We start from the raw sequence: 22,523 nt of genomic DNA on the forward strand, positions 1-22,523 counted from the left end.
GGAAGGGGCTGGAAAAGACCAATTTTTAGAGGGCCAGTGCCTACTAAATCTAGGAGGCTGAACTTGTAAGAAATCTTTAACAGTTTGCATAGGTTTAGTTTTATCTTCCATCTTTTTAAGAAGTTCCTCAGCCTTGTTGCCAAACAGGTGGTCCTGATTTAAGGGAGCATTCAATAATTTAGCTTAAACATGACCAGGCAAAACCTTGCTCCTTAAGCCAAGCATGCCTTCTGAGCACAGACCCAGTAACAGCAGCCCTGCAAGAGGCCTCTAATGAATCAAATCCGCTTTGCAAAGTATGTTTTCCAACCTGTTCAGCAGAATGCATTAAATCCTGTAATTCTTTATTTTCAGCACAGTCAGCAAGTAACTTCATTTTCTGTTTAAGCAATCCAATAACATATTGTTGATACTTTAACATATGAAACTGGCAGTTTAAAGTGCTAATGGCCAAGTTTGCAGAAGTGTAAACTTTCTTATCCCATCTATCCAGCGCCCTGGAGTCTCTATCAGAGGGGGTAGGATTTTTAGCAGTAGAAGCCTTAATGTCCTTGGGTCCCTGTGAAATAGTCTCTGGATCCGCAATAGGATTTTTAAAAAGGAACTTATGAGAATCAGGAACCCTGTAATATCTGTCAGGTTTTCTGGGAGCAGGAGGCAAAGAATCAGGAGCCAAACTAGATTCTGAAAAGGCATCATCAACAATGTCTAGTACAGGAGGTATAGCTAAAGGCCTATGCTGAGGCAGAAGTAAGAAATCCTTAAACCTCTTTTTTGAATCAGAAAAGTCCTGGCTTTCCCAGTGGAAATGCTTCCTTAGAGTATGTAAGGTCTCACCAAAAGAAAAATCCTCTGGAGGGGAAGCAGAGGGAATACAGTCCTCTGCATCAGAATCCTCATAAGTAGATAAGGGTGAATCCAGATCATCAGAAGAATCAGAAAAATCAGAATCCTGTTCAAAAGATTCATAGACAACTTCAGTCCTAGGCCTTTTAGAAGGGGGAGGTTGGCATCCTCTGATTAGAGTTATAAGATCTTCAGCCATTCTTATCATTTGTTTTTTAAGCATAGAGGCCTGAGCATGCAGCCTGGGCGTCGGTTTCTTACGCATGGTTCGAGATTTTGGCCTAAATGAAGAAGGAGGCATCGGTTTAATATGCAAGTCCGTAGGCCTGAATACACCCTCAGAAGCCTCACGGCATACCGGACTCCGAATGGGTCTCAGTAGAGGCCTGCGAGTCAGAAGTAGCAGGTATGAGGGGCTACGAAAGCACCTCACTGAGTACCGGCGAACTGGCGAATGGCTTAGGAGAAGAGTCGTTGGCAGTTTTGGACCTCGGCGGCCTGTCTCTGTCTTTATCTTTACATTTTTTCGGAATCCCGGTAGTCGGCTGGCTAACCGACAACATTTCTGGATAATTAAACCAAAAACCGAAATATTTAGAAGCGAAAATATACCAACGACGGATGGTGCGCTGATTAAATAAAGCACAAAACTGACAGCAAGGTACGTCATGGTCACGGCCTAGGCAAGAAATACAGTATGAATGAAAATCTTTGTGAGGTATTTGCTTTCCACAAGTAATGCAATTATCAACTTTTACTGACATTGGTGAGGAGCAAGAAAAAGTTTACCCAACGGGGTACTTAGCTTTAGTTGAAGACTTCGGTTCTGAAACTGGAAAATGAAATTTTCAAGAGTCGGTCGGCCGACCAGCACTTGAGAACTGCTTCTGCTTCGGGCACTGCATGGCAAGAAAGACTGATGTAATGGCGTCGGCTGCATGTTTTGTACCCCTGACGACCTGATGTCATAGAAGAAGGGACAGCAACCGACGCAGGACCCAAGACTTTGTTAATCAGGCCGATTGAGAGCTACTGCAAGCAGATAACCCAAATGTAATGACTGCAACAGTGAATCAAGAAGAACATCATGGAATGATACCAGCAGATGATTACAAAAGAAGGAAGAAGGCTGGGTGGCATCCAGCAAACACTGTACAGTGCTAAAGCTAGAAAGAAGAAACCAGAAAATTAGCACCTTATCTGTATACATATTATAAAATTTAAAAAAAAATCCATCAGTAATAATTACATGATTATGCAGAAGGCACTGCTTCTTTAGTTTTCTTACAAGTACATTTTTATGTCTTAATATAAATCATCCTTCCTCTTTTGTGTCAGCGTTTGCAAAAGCAATTGTGTGATCCATTCTGTATACCAATGGATGACTGATTTGCCTTCTGTCTTTTCAGTGAATTTCATCTTTAAGTTGTACTCCTTCTGTAGCCCAGCTTCAATTTCCTGAGTACCTGCCTGCAAAGGCATTTCTGCTACTTGCTGTCTGCTGGGTAGCCTATACATGGTAACGTCGCAAGATTATAAAAGCAAAGAATTCATGTTAGAACTTGCAAGCCCTGAAGGCATAAAAATAAATAACACCATTAATAAAGAAGACCATTACATACTGAACAACACCCACTCCAGCAGTACTGGTATAGTATGATGGCAGCACAGCACTGATTCCTCAAAATAGATGAGGCCAATGAAAAAAAAAAGCACTTCTTGTGAGAGTCTTGACAAGATTTAATTAGCTGGCAATGCACACACTTATAAAACTGACACATTTTCAAGGGACCTACAATTAAACATTTACTACCTTCCAGTGAAAATAAACATATTCCTCTGTTGCATGCCTCCTAAAGAGAAGAGGCCCAAACTGAAAAACCTTCAACACACACACACACACACACCATATTCTCAGAGATTTATGCAGAAACAATGCATACAAAACAGAAAATAACTAGACAAAGACCAAAAAACAAGAAAAACTGAAGTATGATCGATTGAAGGTAAGGAAATAGTATACAAATCTGTGATTATTTAGGTAAATATGCAGTAGCGATATAAAATGCAAACATCTCTAGTATTTTTCGGAAAAGACGCAGAAAGTCTTGGAAAATGAAACGGCCTCCTACACACAACTACAGAGTTTATTTCCTTTCTATAGCTATGTTACTATACTTGGACTAAACCTTCTTATAGAAGGGATGCAGTAAACACAAGGTTTACATGCAAAATGTGAATTCCAAAGAAAATGAGAGAAACTAAAATGCTTTGTTAATTTCAGAGAAGGAGCTTGCCCATAATAGAGAGTACTGACTGAACTGCCAATAATAATTTGTTCTAGGGCACTTCATTTTGGATATTTAGCAAGTTATGCAACTCCTAACTTCAAACTGCAACTATTCGGAGTTCAGTTAGTGTTTGTCATACTTCTGAAGAGTGCAGTGCACATTTTGGACTGAGAGTTCAACTTCTGAAACCTTTTTATTGTGAAATTTCTGCTGCTAAATGCTTTTAAAAGTCAGTATTAAACCACAATAAACCTTTAGCTAGTGGTAGCATCATGTATTAGGATCAAGTGGCTGATGATTAGTGATCTAAAGTTAATCTTCTTCCCATTAATCACTGACGGATTCAGTTCCGAGCCCTCAGAATCGTGTCCAATTTTGCTGCGTTTCATCGAGCTCTCCAGCTAAGTGAAATATTTTTGATATTTCTGAGTGTTGATTGGACTTTTGTCACTACTAGAACAGTATACCCCTTTCTATTCTTATCACTCTCCATATAGCCTAATCTTCGGGTCTATATCACAACATCAAAGTATTAAAACTTTGAATGTTCTGATATCGAATACTATTCAGCGAATGCTAAGAATAGCGAAGCTGCAGAACAGCGAATTCTTTCCTTGGGAAAGAATTCGGTTGGCCGTTTCTGTGGCTTCGCTATTCTCAGCGCTGTGGTGGAAAGTTACGGGTTGGGTTCAGGTAAGTGTGCGATTGTTTGTACATTAGGGTTAGGGGCGGGTTAAGTGAGTTAGGGTTAGGGAGTGGGTTAGGCGTGTGTGCGACAGTGACAGACTTTAGGGTTAGGGGCAGTTTAAGTGAGTTAGGGCGTGGATTAGGTGAGTGTGCGATAGTGACGGATCTAAGGGTTAGGGTTTGGGTTAAGGTAAGTGGGGAGACAGTAGTGTATGTTTAGTTTAGTGTAGTGTTAGATGTAGGAATTTAAGTGTATGTGTGTGGTTGCTGTTTGTCTGATGTGCTTGTGTTGTGTATGTGTTTCGGAACAGCAAATTTTTTCCATGGGAAAAAAATTGCTGTTCTGAATGTTCGATATTTTCATGTTTAGATGTTTTGGGGCCGATGAAATAGCGTTCGCTATTTTCATCTTTCGATAACGTGATATAAATGCTAATCTTCTCACTTTAGCTCTACCCGTTGGGTAATTCTTTACCACTGTTGGTAATGCCCTCTCCTACCATTGTGGTATCTCTTGATACCATCGCTGGTATCTTGCTTTCTTTCTACTTTCTCTCTGTCTGTGTGTGTGTTGGTTTTAGATGAATATGTCCGATAAAAAAGGGACATTGGGGTTTAAACACTGCACCTCCTGCAATGGTAAACTCCCCAACAGTGATAGTCATGATGACTGAGTTTATTGTCTGGGGGTTTCGCACTTATCTGTGGAACCTCCCTGTCAGATATTTCAGAATTTTAGTCAGCAGATGCTGAACAAATGAAAAAATAAGTTAATCTTGAAAGGCCTTCTACCTACTCCTTTCGCAGAGGCTATTTCTGTGTCGGAGGCTTCAACCCCTCCAGTTAAACACAAAAAACGGCCACATTCTGATCCCTCCTTACCTTCTGGTGACAGAGGTAAAACTTCTAAGCATAAGGCCCACAAGACTTCATCGGAGCACAGAGCCCCTTCTTCGGCTCCGACTGCTATGGGTTTGACTTTTGCTCTGACTTCTACTGGGATGCCTTCTACCGTTCCAGTGACAACTAGTGCCTCAGTGCTGAAGCTACCTCCAGCACTGACTGTCTCAACTATGGCATCGTCCTTAATTGCTCCAGCTCCACCTTTGGTGTCGACTTCTCAGGAACCGATACCTGTGGTGATGAGTGCCCCATCGGCGCAGACTATATCCTCGCCCTTGCTACCTGTCTCCAAACTACAGACCATGGTGCCATTTTCTCAGACACCACGGACCCAATACTCTCCTACTCTGGACCCATTTGCAGGACATGCGTATAGCCCCTTCTTGGACTGGCCATATTCTCCTTCAGGAGTATCCACTAAGTCCACCAGGAGCCTATCCTACGACAATGTGGTGCACTTGGATCAGCTATTGACAGCCAGAGGTATTCCATATGGGCCTAAGACTCATTCCCATTTGGGACCAGGTACTGTCCTTCCCAGTACTCCCACGTATTCTCCTCCTATGGACCTTTGGGTACCGAAGCTCTCTGTTCCAACAACTGTGGTGGAACCCCTCCCCCCCCTGGCACCGACACTGCCTGTCACTGAGGCCCCGAGGTTGACTCTTTGGTTTTCAGTTCCGTCTGAACCATCCTTTCTTCCATCTCATGGTTGGGGGGCAGACTCCTCAGTTCAGGGCATGGTACAGAGTACCTTATCGGTGCTGTCCTCGGCTCCAGGAATTTTGCTGGCTCCGATCTGGCTGAAGGCTCCATCTCTGGGAGCGGGTCCGACGTTGCAGGGTGTGACCCCAGTCCCGAGGCTGTCTTACATGGTTCTGGGCTATCACTCTTCGTCGGGTGGGCCTGCTTTTCGGATGATGGAGAAAGTGTGCTTGCCTCCGGAGGTGCTCCACTGACGTTGGAACTCCATTCTGCTCCCTCTGAGCTACAGCTATCACGGGCCACCTCCCCAGGACACCGGGGGGGAAAAACCTCAGGATATCCCTGTCCGGGATGCCCCTTCCTCCGAGTCTTCCTTAGAAACTCCCACTGAGGAAACTCCTTGGAAGAAGTCGTGCAAGAGGAAGCACATTGACTCGCCTGAAGAGTCGTTGACTGAGGACATGGATTACAATGATGGGGAGGGGTCCCCACAGTCACCCCCAGATGATATCCCATTTGGAGACATCCTTGAAATATTAAAACAGAGAGGTGGCTGGAAGCCCTCTAACCCCTCCTCGGCTGAATCCGTGTTCCTGCAGGCTTTTCGCTCCCAGCCTACCTCTTGGGTGACTCCACCTGTCGACGAGCTGGTACAACTGATCGTGCAGCGTGACTGGTGGAATCCTGACTCCACAGAGGCCATCCCGAGGAGACCTGATAAAATTACACCCCCCTCCCAGAGGAGCATCCACACTGGTCTAAGGGGTTGCCAGTTGACTCAATGGTTGTGGAGGTGGCCACTAAAAAGGACCTAGTGGAAAAAAGTCCTACTGTTCACCCGCCCAAAAGAGAGTCTCAGGTGGTGGACAGACTGGGGAAGCCAGTTTTTGCTTCAGCGACCTTTGCTGTTAGGTCCCTGCATTACCTGGCACATTTCACGAGGCTCCAAAGAGATCTAATCACTGAGCTTTCTGGAACTCTCGCAGGTCAAGTTTCTGACGAGGCATGAGACAAGGTTGCCTCTCAATTTGCCACCCTTGAGTCCATATCCAACTCGTCCATGAGGTTGCTGTCTCACGCAACAGAAGAGGCATCTAGAGCTGTGGAAGCAGGCATTGTTATGAGGCGCCATGCCTAGATGTGCATATGTGACCTCGTGGAATCCTTCACGTCCTCCTTTTTGAACACCCCATTGAGCCTTCAGCCTTGTTTGGCTCCAAAGTGAAAGACACTCTGGCCAGGTGCGAACAAGACAGAAAGACACCGTCTGCCGTTGGCCTGCGCTACTCCAAACCTCAACGTTCCTATTCCAGGAACCAGAGGAGTGGGAAAATCTGGCATAAAAAATCGCAGAGCCCTTTTCGAAATGGAAGTGGCGAGGATTCCCCCAGAGGCAGAGGGGGTAACTATGGTGGAAGACGCCCATTCAGGGGCAGAGGTGGTCCACAGAATCAAGACTCCAGAGATTCCTTCTCAGGGCGGTCTTATCAGCGCTCCCAAAGCGTTGCCAGATTGCTTTCCCCTGGAAGGAGTTGGGGTCGTTTTTCTCTGCACTAAGCTGCCCGGCGCTCTATTACAAATGATCGATGGGTGCAGAGCATAATCTCCAGAGGCTACAACATCCCTCTATCCTCCCCTCCCAAACCTCCCAAAAACCTTCCCGATGTTCCACCCCACCAAAGAGAAGTAGCAGCTTCAGAAATATTGAAGTTATGTCAAAAAAGAGTCATCCAACCAGTCCCTCCAGACCAATGCGTATCAGGGTTTTACTCAAGATTCTTTTTAGTGTCAAAAAAGACCAGGGACTGGAGACCCATCTTGGATTTCAGCCACTTAAGCAAATCAGTTGTTCAAACCAATTTCTGCATGGTTGCTATTCAAGCCATCCTCCTCTTTCTGAGGGAGGATGCTTGGATGTGCTCGGTAGACCTCCAGGATGTGTATTACTACATCAAAATGGACAAGAGCTCCAGGAGTCTCCTTTGCTTCCGGCTAGGAGCCAAACACTATCAGTTTTGTGCCCTGCCATTTGGTCACTCAATGGCCCCCAGAGTGTTCCCGAAATGCTTAGCAGTGGTAACAGCTCAACTGAGACTTTGAGGATTCCAGGTGTTTCCATATTTGGACAATTGGCTCCTCTCCACCCCAACCAAGCATCTCTGGACAATGGCTCTCCAATACATCCTTTCTCTAGCGGAGTCCCTAGGCATAACTGTACAGTAGGAAAAATCCAACCTTGACCCCACTCAACAACTGGAATTTATAGTGGTAGTACTTGATACACGTTCTTGTCTGGTATCTCTTCAAGCCCACAGACTCCAAAGACTAAGATCGCAAGTGCGTGTGATACTCTGTCAAATTAGAGTGTCAGCAAGGGAAGTCCTTCAGGTGCTGGTGTCTATAGCTGCAGCCATCCCTATAGTTCCCCTTGCGAGGTTACACATGAGGATCTTACAATGGCTCCTCCTGACACAGTGGTCTGCAAACATTCATCCTCTAGACTCGCAGATTCTCATAACCAATTTATAAAAGCAGGATCTTCTTCTTTGGTGGATGAGGACAGAAGCAGAATTGTGGTGTCGTTCCTTTCAGTCCCCTCAGCTCTGCGCCACGGTGACCATGGATGCTTCCCTGATAGGGTGGGGTGGGGGGCATTTTTAGGGAAAGACAATCCAAGGTACATGGTTGAAGTTAGAGGATGATCTGCACATCAATGTTCTGGAGTTAAGAGTGGTGCTATTAGCGCTGCAAGCACTCCACCCGCTCCTTCCCTCTGGAACTATTGCGATTCAGTCAGAAATATGGCAGTAGTCTGGTACATCAACAAACAAGGAGGAACCAAGTCATACCCCCTGTGCCAGGAGGCCATGAGAATTTGGCAATGGGCGATAGCTTCCAACCATTTTCTTATACCAACGCACATTCTGGGGAAGTCCAACGTGATCACTGACAGGCTGTGTAGGTGCATTCTGCTTCCCCATGAGTGGTCTCTCAATCCCAAGATCGCAGCTGATGGGGCCAGCCTTGCTGAGACCTTTTTGCTTCTCCCACGAACAACAAATGCAGCAGCTACTTCGCCCTACTTCCCCTGGAGGGGGAGTCACTGAGAGACGCTCTGTCCCACAATTGGCACACGGGTCTCCTATATGCCTACCCTCCAATCCCCATGATAATTCTATTTCTAAAGAAAGCAACTCGGTTGAGATGCAAGGTGATCCTCATTGCTCCATTCTGGCCCCGTTAAGTGTGGTTTCCATTTCTCCGGCCTCAAGTGATACAGCCTCCATGGATTCTGGACACCCGTCTAGACCTAATTTCTCACCCCCAAGGGTTGACAGAACCAAACTTGTCCACTCTCAAGCTGACAGCTTGGCTTCTCTACTTCCGTTAGTCGCCAGACAAGAAGCCCTGCCTTCTAATGTTCGTGATATTATTCTGGCCTCTCACAAACCATCCACCACGAAACTTTACAGAGATAAATGGAAAAGGTTTTCTTCCTGGTCTGTAGAAAGAGGGTTGGACCCCTTTTCGGCCACTACCTCTTTTATCCTTCAACATCTATCTAAACTTTTCAAGCATGGAGTGTCTGCATCTACTATAAGAGTTCATTTAGCAACAATTTCCAATTTTCACAACGGTTTACAAGGCAAACCTGTAATGTCCACTCAACTTTGTAAAACCTTTCTTAAAGGAGCGTTCCTCAGTAGACCTCCACTCAAATGCCCATTAGAAACATGGAATTTATCATTTGTACTGCAGGCCTTGTCCCAGCATCCCTTTGAGCCTGCTGCCAAATGCGATATCAAATTTTTGTCTTAGAAATTTTTCTTTTTGGTGTCTGTCACTTCTGCCAGAAGGGTTTCAGAACTACAGGCCCTATGTGTCAATAGGCCTTATCTCATATTTCATAAAGACAGAGCATCTCTACGCACTAATCCATCCTCCCTGCCCAAAGTGGTGTCTGAATTTTCAATGAACCAGTCAACTGAACTCCCCAGTGTTTTTACCCAATTTTCTAACAAAGGTGAACACTGTCTACATTCTTTGGATGTACATAGGCAATTGCGTTTCTACCTGGACAGGACAAAATCCTTTCATAAATCTGACCAACTTTTTATTTCCTTCTCTGGTCCCAGAATGGGAAATGGCGTTTCTAAAGTCACTTTAAGTGGCTCAGAGATTGTATATCCTTTTCATAATCATGTGTTAATGAAACTGGACTTCACACTATCAAAGCTCATTCAACTAGGGCTGTAGCTTCCTCGGTAGCCTTCCATTCTAGAGCATCTATGGATGATATCTGCGCAGCAGCCATTTGCGCTAAACCACACACCTTCATCAAGCATTATAAATTGGATGTGATTTCTAGAGGAAGAGCTGCCTTTGGCTCTATGGTGCTCAGGAATGTTCTGCCATAAGGGCCACCAAGGTATACCAGGTAGCTTGGGATTCTGTCCCATCAGTGATGAAAGGGAAGAAGATTAACAACATTAGATAAAGAAGTTATGTCTTACCATAACGTTCCATCTATGTTGTTGCTCTTCTTCCATTCATCATATCCCTCCCTCCGTCCCCCTCCATAGGCTCCTGGCGGATCTTATGGGTCCTGGTGGTGGTCTCAGGGTTTTTCTTTGCATAGAAATGGCCTCTGCTATTGTCTTTGGCAAACTCGATCTGAGGTAATTGGGAGAAGGGCACTGTCGGTAGCAACTTAGCACAAGAGTTTTTTGGTGTACGCAAGCTTGGTATTGGGGCAACACAGTTCCGAGGGCTCGGAACCGAACCCATCAGTGATGAATGGAAGATCAACAACATAGATGGAACATTATGGTAAGACATAACTACTTTTTTTTTCAAACTGCCACATTTCTGTTAAAACCTTTCATTTTGTATTATTCTGGGCAACTGTGTATATGCATGGGTATATAATTATTTAGAGAATTTCATTACTGAAGTTCAACAACTTGCAGCATATGACTAATTTATTACTTAAGTATAGGTGCTCTAGCCTGGTGTCTTACCTGCTAGTTTCTGCTTTTCAACGAGTGATTGCTTCAGCCATAGCTATTAAACCATTACATTATGACCAGCCCATTTTAAAAGTAACCAGTAGTGATCTACTGTGCAGACAAGAAAATGGGGCACTGGCACTAGAAGTTCATCATTAGCTTAGACCTCTTGGGAAACAATGAGTTGAGTCTTCAACAGAAGATGCTGCTAAAAATGTATAATTAAGAGTGCATAAAATAGTTAATGATCAGAAGAGGTTGGAAAAAAGGAAAAGAGACGGGAAAGGAAATTTACAGAGGAGCAATGGGAAGAAAATCCAGGAGGATTAGAATTTTTGCAAGGGAGTACTTGCGTAGGTATTTTCATACTCTGAAGCAAGCTTCAAGGATTTTCCCCTGGGAAGATAGCAAATGCTGGACATGTGATAGAGAAAAGAGAGGTAAATGAGAACAGTATTGAGAATGTAATACGCTGAGTATAACTAGGGAAATGATTACTCAAGCTGAGATATAGGATCTGAATTGCCTGGATACTGTAAGGCCTTACTAAGTTTAAAGTTACTGGCTACCAAAAAAACAACTATTAGAAAGTGGAAAACAAAATCTAAACCAACTGTAATTGAAGTACTGAATATTGCAAAGGAGATAAAAGAATATGAGATGAGATCTTCAGAAAAGGGAAACAAAATTTCATAGAAATAAATGGAATTTGTTGGAACAATACATGCACAATAATGCTCAGGAGGAGTGATGTTCTAGTGAAAAACAGGAACTTAGCAACTTATGCAAATTGTTAAAAATATAGCATATACGTATACTGCATATCGATAACAATGGGAAAATACAGTTGTGTACACTTACCATAAACGTAGATGTTCGATTGTATTCACTGTTGCAGTCATAACCTGAGGGTTATCCCTGCTGTGGTAGCTCTCAGCCGGCCCGAATACCAGAGTCAATGTTTTTCTGCGTCGGCTGCTGTCACTTGTTGGCTGATGTCAGGACATCAGTGCTATAAAGGAAGGCAGCCGACATCATTACATCAGTTTTTCTTGCCCTAACCAGTCAGAGGCCCAAGTAGATATAGTAAAGTGGTCCTAGTGGCTAAAAGCCACCATTAGAATCTTATGTCTCGCTAAAGAAAGAAGATATAAAGGGGAAGGAGGGTGGGAAACCAAGACTGCAACAGTGAATACACTCGAACATCTACATTTATGGTAGGTGTAAACAACTGTACTATGCTCTTCGTGTTTCACTGTTGCAGTCATCACCTGTGGAAGGATTCCCAAAGCTGAGGAGAGGGGTGGTATGATTAGTAAGAGACTTAAGAATGGGTCCGCATGCCCTGCAGAGGCAAACCCTGCCCTAGCCTTAGAAAATAGAGGTAGGTAGTAATGCTTGGTAAAGGTATGGACAGAAGTCCAGGTGGCAGCTTCCAGGATGTCCCTGGTGGGAACTCTTCTGAGGAATGCTGTGGAAGTGGAGGCTGCCCTAGTGGAATGGGTCTGAATAGACTTATGGGGGTTTCCCATGCAAACTGCAGCAGAAATGGATACAGTGTGATATCCATTTGGAAATGGTTTGTTTGGAAATGGGCTTCCCCTCTGCCCCTGGGGCAAAGCTAGCAAGAAGTTGGTCTGTTTTCCTGAAGAGTTTAGTACGGTCTAGAAAGTAGCTATCTGTGCATGTCTAGTGAGTGCAGTATTCTTTCCCCCTTGTTTTGAGGGTTAGGAAAGAAGGTGGGAAGATATATGGCCTAGTTGAGAGTTACATCAGATACCACCTTGGGCATAAAGGAGGGATTAGTCCTCAGGGAGACCCTGTCTGCATGGACAATGATGAAGAGCTCAATGGCCATTAGTGCCCGAAGTTCTGAAACCCTTCAGGCTGAGGTGATAGCTAGGAGAAAAGCTGTCTTCTAGGAGAGGTACCTTAGTTCTGCTGAAGCAGCAAATTTGAAGGGTGATAAAGTTAGTTTTTCCAAAACATAATTCAGGTCCCAGGCTGGAGTGGGTGGCCTTCTGGGAGGTCTGATATTAGAAGCCGCTCTGAGGAATTGTTTAATCAAAGGATGAGAAAACAGGGGCTGCTCTGTATCAAAATGAGCTGAAATGGCTGAGGCATGGATTTTAGTAGAGGAGAAGGACAGTCCACTATTAAGTAGCTCCGCTAGGTAGTCCAGGATAAAAGGAATGGAAGGTTGTGTGGTACTGCCCCCTCTGGACTGGCTCCAGGAGCAGAATCTGTTCCATTTTCTTGCATAATATTTTCTGGTGCTGGGCCTTCTGGCCTCTGTGATAATGTCTAGGACCTGTTTGCTTAACAGGGGCCCCTTGTTTGCCTTTAGCAAATTAGCCATGCTGATAGTCTGAGAGTCTGCAAGTCTGGGTGTAGCATTTCACCTCTCCCCTCCCGAGTTAAGAGGTCTGAGATCAGGGGAAGCTGCCCGGGAGGCTGTAAGGTCAGGCTTGCTCAGTAAGGGGTATCAATGTTGTCTGGGCCAATCTGGAGCAATGAGGATGGCCTTTAGTCTCTCCTCCCTTATTTTGATCAGTACCTTGGGGATAACAGGCAGGGAAGGGAATCCGTACACAATGAGGCTGTTCCAGGGGAAGGTCAAGGCATCCACCTTCCATGCTAGGTGGTGATACTCCCTGGTACAGAATTTTTTCAGCTGATGGTTGGGATGCGAAGCAAAGAGCTCCACCTCTGGAGTCCCCCACACCTGAGTGATTTGTAAAAAGATTTTTCTGTGGAGCTGCCATTCGTGGGGGTCCAGTAGGTTTCTGCTTAAGTTGTCTGCCAGGGTGTTGTTGATCCCTGGTAGGTACTGTGCCATCAGGTGTAGTCCCACAGAAAAGGCTGCCAGCCAGAGGTTCATGGCTAGCCTGCACAGAGGGTAAGACTGGGTCCCTCCCGGTTTGTTGATGTACCACATTACTATGTTGTTGTCTGTTTTGACTTGAGATGGGGTCTGAAGGATGTCAGCGCCTTTTATACTGCCATAATTTCCTTCTGGTTGATGTGCAAGGGAAGGTGCTGGGCATCCCAAAGACCTTGGGTGCACCTACCTTCTAGGTGAATGCCCCAAGCTATGTCTGAGGCATCGGTAGTAATGGTCTGCCCGGTTCTGGACACAGGTCCCTGCCCACCAGAGAAACTCGGCCCTTATAAAGGGGATCAGAGGTAGAGAGGTCTCTAGAGGTTGAGAGTGCTGACATCAAAGGTTCTTTAGGTACCACTGAAGTTTTCTCATGTGAAGCCTGGCCAGAGGAATTAGAAGGATGCAAGATGCCATGTACCACAAGGCTTGCAGGAACTTCCTCACAGTGAGGTGATTTCTGGAAGCCAGCTGGGTAAAATAGGCAGGAAGCTCTGTTTCTTTGGGGATAGGAAGGTCATTTGGGATACTGTGTCTAGCAGTGCCCCCAAAGAAAATGATCTTCCTGGAGGGTGTTTGCCTTGATTTCTTCTCACTGATGGGTGTTACCTAAGGAGGTAAGGAGTGGTTTGACAAAGAGGAGGTCCTTGAGGAGCTTTTCTTTGCAATCTGCCTGAATGACGCAGTCTTCCAGATAAGGGTAAATTTGTATATATTTCTGTCTGCAAAAGGCTATGGTTGGGGCTAAGCATTTGGTGAATACCCTGGGAGTAGTAGATAAGCCAAATGGCAGAGCAGAGAACTGAAAGTGTTGTAAGCCCACTCTGAAGCGAAGGAGGTTCCTGCAGGATTCCCTTATGGGGATGTGGAGGTAGGCATCTTTTAGATCTAGTGTAGCTAACCAGGCATTTTTTGTCAGCATAGGCAGCAGCTGCTGCAAAGTTAGCATTTTGAATTTGGGAACTATCAGGAAGGTGTTCAGAATGGAGTGTCAAGTTCCCACTTTTCTGGGAACAAGGAATACTCTGGAATAAAAGCCTTTGTCTATTTGATCTGAGGGGACAGGTTCTACTGCCTCTTGGGATATGAGAGTTTGGACTTGTTTCAATGCCTCTGCCCAGTGATTTGGAGGTAAGTCTGGGTACCCTCTTGGAATTGGGAGTTTGTTGGAGGAGAATTTGTATCCCTGAGAGATGATCATTAAGACCCATTGGTCACTTGTTACAGAAAACCAATTCTCTTTGCAGAGGGAGAGTCTTCCTCCTAGTTATTGGTGAGTGAAAAGAGGGCAGAGGGGGAGAGGGAGTCACTGAGAGTTTTTGCCATAGAGGGATGTCTTAGAACTCCCTGCCTTTGGAGTGTAAGTGGTCCACTGTTTGGGTCCCTGCTGTCCCTGGGATAGGAGTCTGGGTGGTCTGTCCCTATACCTTGCCCCTGTCTGCTAGGTGCAGGAAAGAACCAGTGATTTGAGGGAAAATTCCTGCTGAACCAAAGTGGTTGTACCTTAAGGAAATCCTTTAATGTTTGCAAAGATTTTGCTCTGTCTTCCATCTTTTTAAGCACCTCTTCTGCTTTTATGCCAAACAAGTGGTCCTTATCCAAGGGTGCATCAAGTAATTTAGATATGACAGGATCAGGGAAGAGGTTGTTCCTTCAACCATGCACTTCTCCTCATGACAGATCTTGACACTGCTGCCCTGCTTGAGACTTCTAGGGCATCATATCCACAGTGTAAAGAGTGTTTAGCCACTTGACAAGTAGAGTGCAGTAAATCTGCTAACTCTTTCAAATTGGCATAGTCAGGAAAGGTTGAAATCTTTTGTTTTAATAGTGCCAAAAAGTGTGTTGTTGATATTTTAACATGTGGAACTGACAGTTGAGTGCTCTGATAGCTAAGGTTGCAGAGCTGTATACTTTTTTTACCCCATCTGCCCAGAGCTCTGAAGTCCTTGTCAGAAGGAGTAGGACTCTTTGCAGAACTAGCCTTAGCTCCTTTAGGTCCCTATGTAATGACATCCAGGTCTGCAGCAGGATTTCTGGACAGGTATTTGTGAGAATCCAGTACTCTAATACCTGTCAGGTTTTCTGGGAGCAGGTGGGTGGGCGTCAGGAGTTGAGCTGGATTCCTGTAAGACATCATCAAACAGCTCTACAATATGGGGGTGGGGGTGGCCAAGGGTCTGTGCTGAGGAAGGTGTAGAAGCTCTCTTTTCTTAGACTGAGGGAAGCCCTGGGATTCCCAGTGGAAAAGTTCCCCGAGGGGGGAAGGGTTTTCCCAAAGGAAAGATCTTCTGGTGGAGAGGCAGAAGGAATGGATTCCTCTGCATCTGAATCCTCATAAGCAGTAAGAGGTTGTTGTTCCTCTTCAAAATCTAAATAGTCAGACTCCTCAGAATCCTGTTCTGTCAGTATTTCAGGGGAAGAGTCCGAAGGTGCAGCCTGACTAACCCTGATAAGGGTGATAAGATCCTCCACCATTTTAAGCATTTAAGCTTGGGGTGGTGGAGCAGGGGTAAAATGGTGGCTAGAGGTAGTTTTCCTAGGAGTGGCCTTGCCTCTTGGCCTAAGAGTATCCATCGGTCTGAGAGAAACAGTAGTCGATAGAGAAGATGTCGTTTTTTGTCTAGATTTAGTAGTACGACAAACCTCCTCGAAAGCTAGTGCCTGCATCGCGGCTCCGGACCCAACCAAGGCAGAGACGACCAAAGGCTTGGAAGACAAAGATTTCTGCGGCATACCGGACTCCGAAAGGGTCTCAGTAGAGGCCTGCGAAGGTATCAAATCGGGCATCAGGGGCTGCAAAAGTGCCTCACTGAATTCCAGAGAACTGATGACCTGCTTAGCGATAGAGTCGTCGGAAGGCTTAGCCTTGTGTGGTCTGTCTCTATCTTTATCCTTACGTTTTTTCAGAATGTCTATGGATTGTTGGCTGACAGCCATTTCGGAATGCAAAGACGGAAATACCTGGCTATAAAAAGAGCTCTACGACGAATGGTTCTCACGTTAAAAAGGGCACAGAACTGGCAACAGGGGACGTCGCGGTCTGGGCCTAAACAAGTGACACAGTATGAATGGAAGTCTCGGTGTGGTATTTGCTTTCCACAGGCGAGACAATTGTTAACTTTTTCGGACATTGGTTAGTGCAAGAAAAAAGGATCCCCAATGGGGTACTTAGCTTTAGACGTTTTCAGCTCTAATTCAAACTGTGGTAGCAATTGACAGGCACACTTGCGAACTGCTTCTGCTACGGACTCCACGGCAAGAAAGACTGATGTAATGGCGTTGGCTGCCTTCCTTTATAGCACTGACATCAGCCAGCAAGCGACACCAGCCGATGCATATAAACACTGACTCTGGTATTCTGGCCGGCCGAGGGCTACCACAGCAGGGATACCCCTCAGGTGATGACTGCAACAGTGAAACACAATCATCTGTTATTGCGTTTTTTTTTTTTTTTTATTAATGTATGTATGTATATATATATATATATATATATATATATATATATATATATATATATATATATATATATATATATATATATATATATATTACTTTTTAATAAAGATACATAAGAAAAAGAAGCACAGATCTAAATGTACCCTTCTAGCCTCCTTGTTCAGAGTGTGACAGTACAACATGGACTGGAGACAGTGACATGACCTTCAAAGCATAGGAGAGAGAGAGAGAGAGAGAGAGAACATTCTGAGCTCTGCCATGATGGGGGATACAAGAGAAACGAAACTCCAACAACTGCTCATATAGGAAGGTCTCAAGTCATATCATACAATCTAAGTCACAGAGTTGCAGCAGCGTCATAACAAGCCTATATGTGGTAAATGGAGTATTCTGCAAGTTCAACAATTTTAGTTATGTATGTAAAATGTAATTTTGTGACACAATGAAAAGAATGTTAATCACATCTCTTAAAGCTGTTATAACACCCAAAATATGACATTCAGCTATACCAGTTGCAAAGTCAGAGATAAAGCCTTGAGAATAATTCACTTGCATTAACACAATAATACAAATGCCTTACCTACTACATGCTCCATACCCGTCTGTTGGCAAGTACTACTAGATGAAGTTCTATGATCTGCATTCACTGACTCTTCCATGCTTTCATGATGCCTGAGTTGTGCTTGTATCAGGATGTCTGGTGTCAGGTTCTGTTTAAACACCCATTTTGCCACACTGTCTGCAAAAGCTCCTAATAAAAATTCAATAAGATTTAAAAATATGCTTATCTAATTAAGGTGCAAAACTCAAACATATGAAGCTTTTAATTAAAGCAGATAACCAAGTATCAAGCAACTGCTTTCTATTACAGGTAAGGACAGTATTTTCATAAGTAAAATGCCTATTTCATTTGCTTTGTTGAGGAGGCATGAGTATGCTTATACAAACAGGTGAAGTCAACTTACAGTGAAGACCAGGGATATGAGAAAACACAACAGCAAATATTCAATACAGGTACTTAAAACAACTGCACAAGTAAAAGATCCAATATGAAGTTTCACAAGTATGGTATACTGACTGCTGGTACTGTACTGCAGTAATGCAGGTTTTCTATATTGGTTGTAAATTAGTCTCATGAGCTGCAAATTCATAAAATCATGAAATATATGCAAGGTCTAGCATGACGCACCATGCAACCGAAACTTGAACTGACTGAATATTAGAACAGTGACAATGTGTATTAAAATGCTGTATAAAAAAAGTGATATGATGAACAGGTGTATGCAAAAGAAGCTGTTACAGCAGACCATAAAATAATGCACTACACAGGAGCCCTTTAGAATTGTGAATTGCAACACTAAGGAGAACCATATATGTAAAACCAGGAGTGTGAGATACTAAAACTGTAAGACAGAACAAATGCAAAGTTGTGTGGTACATGACTGAATTCTGAAATGGAATTTTCAAAAAGAAGACTGCAAATCTGGAACTCTAGCCATATTATTTTTAAACATGACATTCTGAAAGAGAAGGCAAGATGTGAAAGTGAAGATGTACCTAATTATCTATGAAAAACAAATCAACACGAGACACAGCCAGAAGACAAGCAGTCAACAGGGCCCTTTCAAGTGAAGGCCAAATATGTACAGCCTACTGCTGGATGTCAAATTACTACAGAAATACTAACTAGGTCAAAATGCTTCCACTGCAGCACCCATACAATTTATACTATTAACACAAGTACCATCAGCCAAATTCTGGAGTGGTGTTGTGGAGGTACTTAGGCAAATTCTAATTCTGACCAAGGATACATACATTATTATAACACACAACAGTGCACAATAGTGCACATCATGTTCTTCAAACAACAATTTGCCTCTAACTTATCACATCTACAAAAGAAATGTCAGTGCCATCAGAAACTGCTTGACCATACAGACCACCAGCTTAGTATGAATGATTGAAAATGTCGAACTTGACAAGAGTATTTATACTTATTTAAGCATGCTAACCAAGTGAATGAATATATAGATACGCAGGACCTATTTCAGCCACAGCCTGAAAATATAAAGTGTACACAACACAAAAATAGTAAGTAAAACAGATAAAACCACATACTTAGTTTAACTACTATAACTATTCACACTGACAAACTGCTTCACAAAAAAAAACAGCATGCATTCATACATGTTGTCTAACAACATTTTTAAAAGAGCAATGAACGGTAGTGCAATGACATAGGAATATAGTAATACTATAATTCAGATACACAAAGTTTTTCAGCCTCAAAAAATGTTAAATGTATACATTTGCTGTAATGCAAATTGTCAAAAAAAATCAAACAGTTCAGCCAAGGTGGCTTATATGGGCCCGCTGGTTGCATCCAGCAACAGAGGGCTCTATCTCTGACGAGATTTGAAAATTTTTTTATCAAATTTCTCAGAAATTATGAATCTTACCTCATACAAAAATGAACTCTGACTGTGACCTCAGATATAAAGATACATATGTCATGTCATAGAAGTCTGTAGTTTTTTTTTTCTTTGGGGGGAGGCAAGCACAAGTCCTTTGAAATAAAATGTTCTAGTTCATGAGAAATGCATACACCTTTTAATTCTGATGTAATAACGGATATATTCTGGACATAGGTTGCACTCCTTACCTTAAAAGAAATCCCATACACACACCTGAGGGAAACAAGCTTTTTATATCAAATACCTGTAAACTGAGAATTCAATGTCTATATACAAAAGAATACAAGTCAGTGTTCCTTTAAAAGTTATTAACAAAACGTTTTGGGAATTGTAACAAGACACAAGTACAAAATGTGCCAGCAGTATAGAAAACTAATGCTCTGATTATGGCCCAAGCAACCTGATTTTGATTAGTGGCTCGGGCGCTTGATGGTGGCAGGAAGATGGGCCTCTATATTGGGAAGAGGAGGAAGCTTTCTGGACAGAGCTCTCTGTGAGGCCAGGTAGAAGCTGGAGCTCATATGAAAGGGCCCACTGACCTGGGCTGAAGTGGTGGATTGCTCTACGGATCCAGGGTAGGCCTGCCCTAAGGCTAGTCCCCACTGACCATCCAATCTAATGCTAGATGTAGCACACTGTGGGGGGTCAGAATAAAAACATCACTTAGCAGCAGTATGATGGCTCCAACCTGTTCCTTCTCACAGTGTAGTGCCTAGAAGTCCATTGCCTATAGCCTGTCATGGAACAGACGCTTCCATGAGCAAGGGGCCCTCCTGATGCAGGTCACACTAGTGAGCCATGGAGGCACTAGATGCTGCAGGTTTGGATAATTAAGGGTAAACATTAAGAAGGTGGAAATCAGTGAAAGCAGAAGAAAATGAAAAATAAATAAAAAGAATGCCACTCTACCCAAAGTGATTTAAAAGTAGCTCAGTGTTGCCTTCCTCTATTTTAAGGCAAGACAGTTTGGTCATGGTACATTTCTAGTAACAAAAATTTCCCTTTTTAGGAGAAATACGTAACATTTTACTCCTAATGTAATGACACATTACAGAAACTAGAAAGGTATTGTTATCTTCAACTACCTGCAATATAAATCAAGTAAAATGTAACTTCCGCCCACTCTATTTCAAATGCTTGTAATACCCTTGCAATCAGTATTCATGCATACAAAGCTACATGCCAATTCCCACTCTCACAATTGTTTATAAAACTTTCAGAGAATTATGCTAGATTACTCACTTGAAAAATGCATCTCAGCTTGCCATTTAAGGATTAAGTACAGGTGAGTGTCTCTCTCGATACAAGGAATTTTGTTCGTGGGGCTTTCTAGTAACAAAACGTTCCAATTTTCTTGTGTTTTTTAATGCTGTGTCTTGACACTAACCTGCAATACTTTACCCAACTTACTCTCATAAGAGTAAAAGAACGGGAATCCTTAGTGCAGTCAGGAAGAATACTTAATTTTATGCTAGGAAGAATGAATTTGGAAAGAGATAACAACAAAACATGATTTTTAGTTTTGATATAATGACAACTTAATGTGGCTGTATTATGGATATGAGCTGCATTCCTCGCTCTGAAAATGGAAACCAAGTATGATGCAATGTCTGCAGGCCCCAGATTCCAGATGCCTATAAAAAAAGTTATGTACTTACCATAACGTTCGATGTTTGTAGTCCATCTCGCCCTTCATTCTTACACTTGGGACCGGAGCGAACTTGGGCTCCAACTTGGCCATACTCTAGCTCAAAAACTTCTGGTTGGCTCGTGGCTAGGAGGTATCCCATCATGCATCACTAACATTCCCCAGATCTTGTTTGCTGTGAGGAGAAAAAAAAAATACAGAGACAAAGAACAAACCAAATCAAAAGGACTAACAAGAAAACAGTAGGCACTCTACCCACAGGTCCTCAAGGAGGGGGCAGGAGGGAGGGTTCGTAAGAATGAAGGGCGAGATGGACTACAAATATCGAATGTTATGCTAAGTACATAACTTCTTTATGTTCTGTAGTCCTATCTCGCCTTCATTCACACACTCTGGGACAGCATCCCTAGCACCTTCATCTTGGTTGGCTCATTGGAAAAAGCTCCTGAGTACTGTGAAACCAAAGGAAAACCTGTTCCTAGAAGCCATATCCAATTTGTAGTTAGTAATGAATGTGTGAGGTGAAGCCCATGTTGCTGCAGCACAAATGTTGTCTATTGGGATTTTACCCTGAAAGGCTACCGAGGTAGACACAGACCTGGTAGAATAAGCTTTCACCTTGAAAGGAAGATCTTTACCACCGGAGGAATAGACAAATGAAATGCAACTGGAAATCCAGTCAGATCAGATAGTGTGACTTTAGAAACTGGAAGGCCCCTCCTAGAGTCTGAGAAGGAGACAAACAACTGATCTGACTTTCTGAAATCTTTAGTTCTGTCCAGATAAAAACGCAATTGTCTATGCATATCCAGTTGGTGGAATTTGTACTCTGCTTTGTTAGAAAATTCACGGAAGAACACAGGCAACTCAATGATTAATAATGGCTTGAGAAGAAACCTTAGGAATAAAGGAAGGGTTTGTCCGTAAGGAGATCCTGTCTTTATGAAATACCAAATAAGGGGGCTTAATGGAAAGAGCTTGCTGTTCAGACACCCTTCTTGCAGCAGTGATAGCCACTAAAAATATAGTTTTCCAAGTTAAAAACTTGAAGTCACATGTTGCTGAAGGTTCGAAAGGACTTGACGTAAGTTTATGGAGAACAAAATTCATATCCCATGGAGCCACAGGATCCAAGACTGGGGGTCTTAGCAAAGTGGTCCCTTTGAGGAAGGCTCTACAAAGCCTATGAGCCATAACATTAGGTTCGTTAGCAACATGAAAAGTGGAAATGGTTGCCAACTGGACTTTAATAGTTGCCGCTGCTGAACCTTGGTTGAATAACTGCGAGAGGAAGTCTAAAACAGCAGAAATAGGAGCTGTGTAGGGATCAAGGTTTCTCTCACGGGCCCAAAAGGAGAATCTTTTCCATTTACTGGTACAAATTTTCCTGGTAGAAGTTTTGTGGGAAGATGACAGAATGTGTACAACCTTGGGAGAAAAGTCATGAAGCCTGACTAGGGATGGAATTGGAGCAGTCAAGTTGAGGGTGTGGAGAGAGGGATGGAATGCCCCTGAATGTGTGCCAGTAAATCTGGAACTGGATCCAGAGTCCAAGGTTTGTCCATTAGATAAGGTCTGAGGAAGGGGAACCAAATCTGTTGAGGCCAGTAAGGAGCAATA

General features: G+C 43.4%; 1 protein-coding gene across 1 annotated transcript in view; it reads right to left on the reverse strand.

The window, feature by feature from the left end:
* RAB3GAP2 (RAB3 GTPase activating non-catalytic protein subunit 2) overlaps positions 1-22,523 on the reverse strand; it is a 2,949,955-nt gene that overhangs the window by 542,702 nt on the left and 2,384,730 nt on the right. Inside the window, exon 25 of the mRNA XM_044061656.1 lies at positions 17,362-17,532. Within this exon, the coding sequence (XP_043917591.1) occupies positions 17,362-17,532 (171 nt within the window). The remainder of the gene's footprint in view (positions 1-17,361; positions 17,533-22,523) is intronic.

Source organism: Protopterus annectens, chromosome 1.part0 (assembly GCF_019279795.1).
Source record: "Protopterus annectens isolate FY-2018-M chromosome 1.part0, PAN1.0, whole genome shotgun sequence".
Classification (NCBI taxonomy): domain Eukaryota; kingdom Metazoa; phylum Chordata; order Ceratodontiformes; family Protopteridae; genus Protopterus; species Protopterus annectens.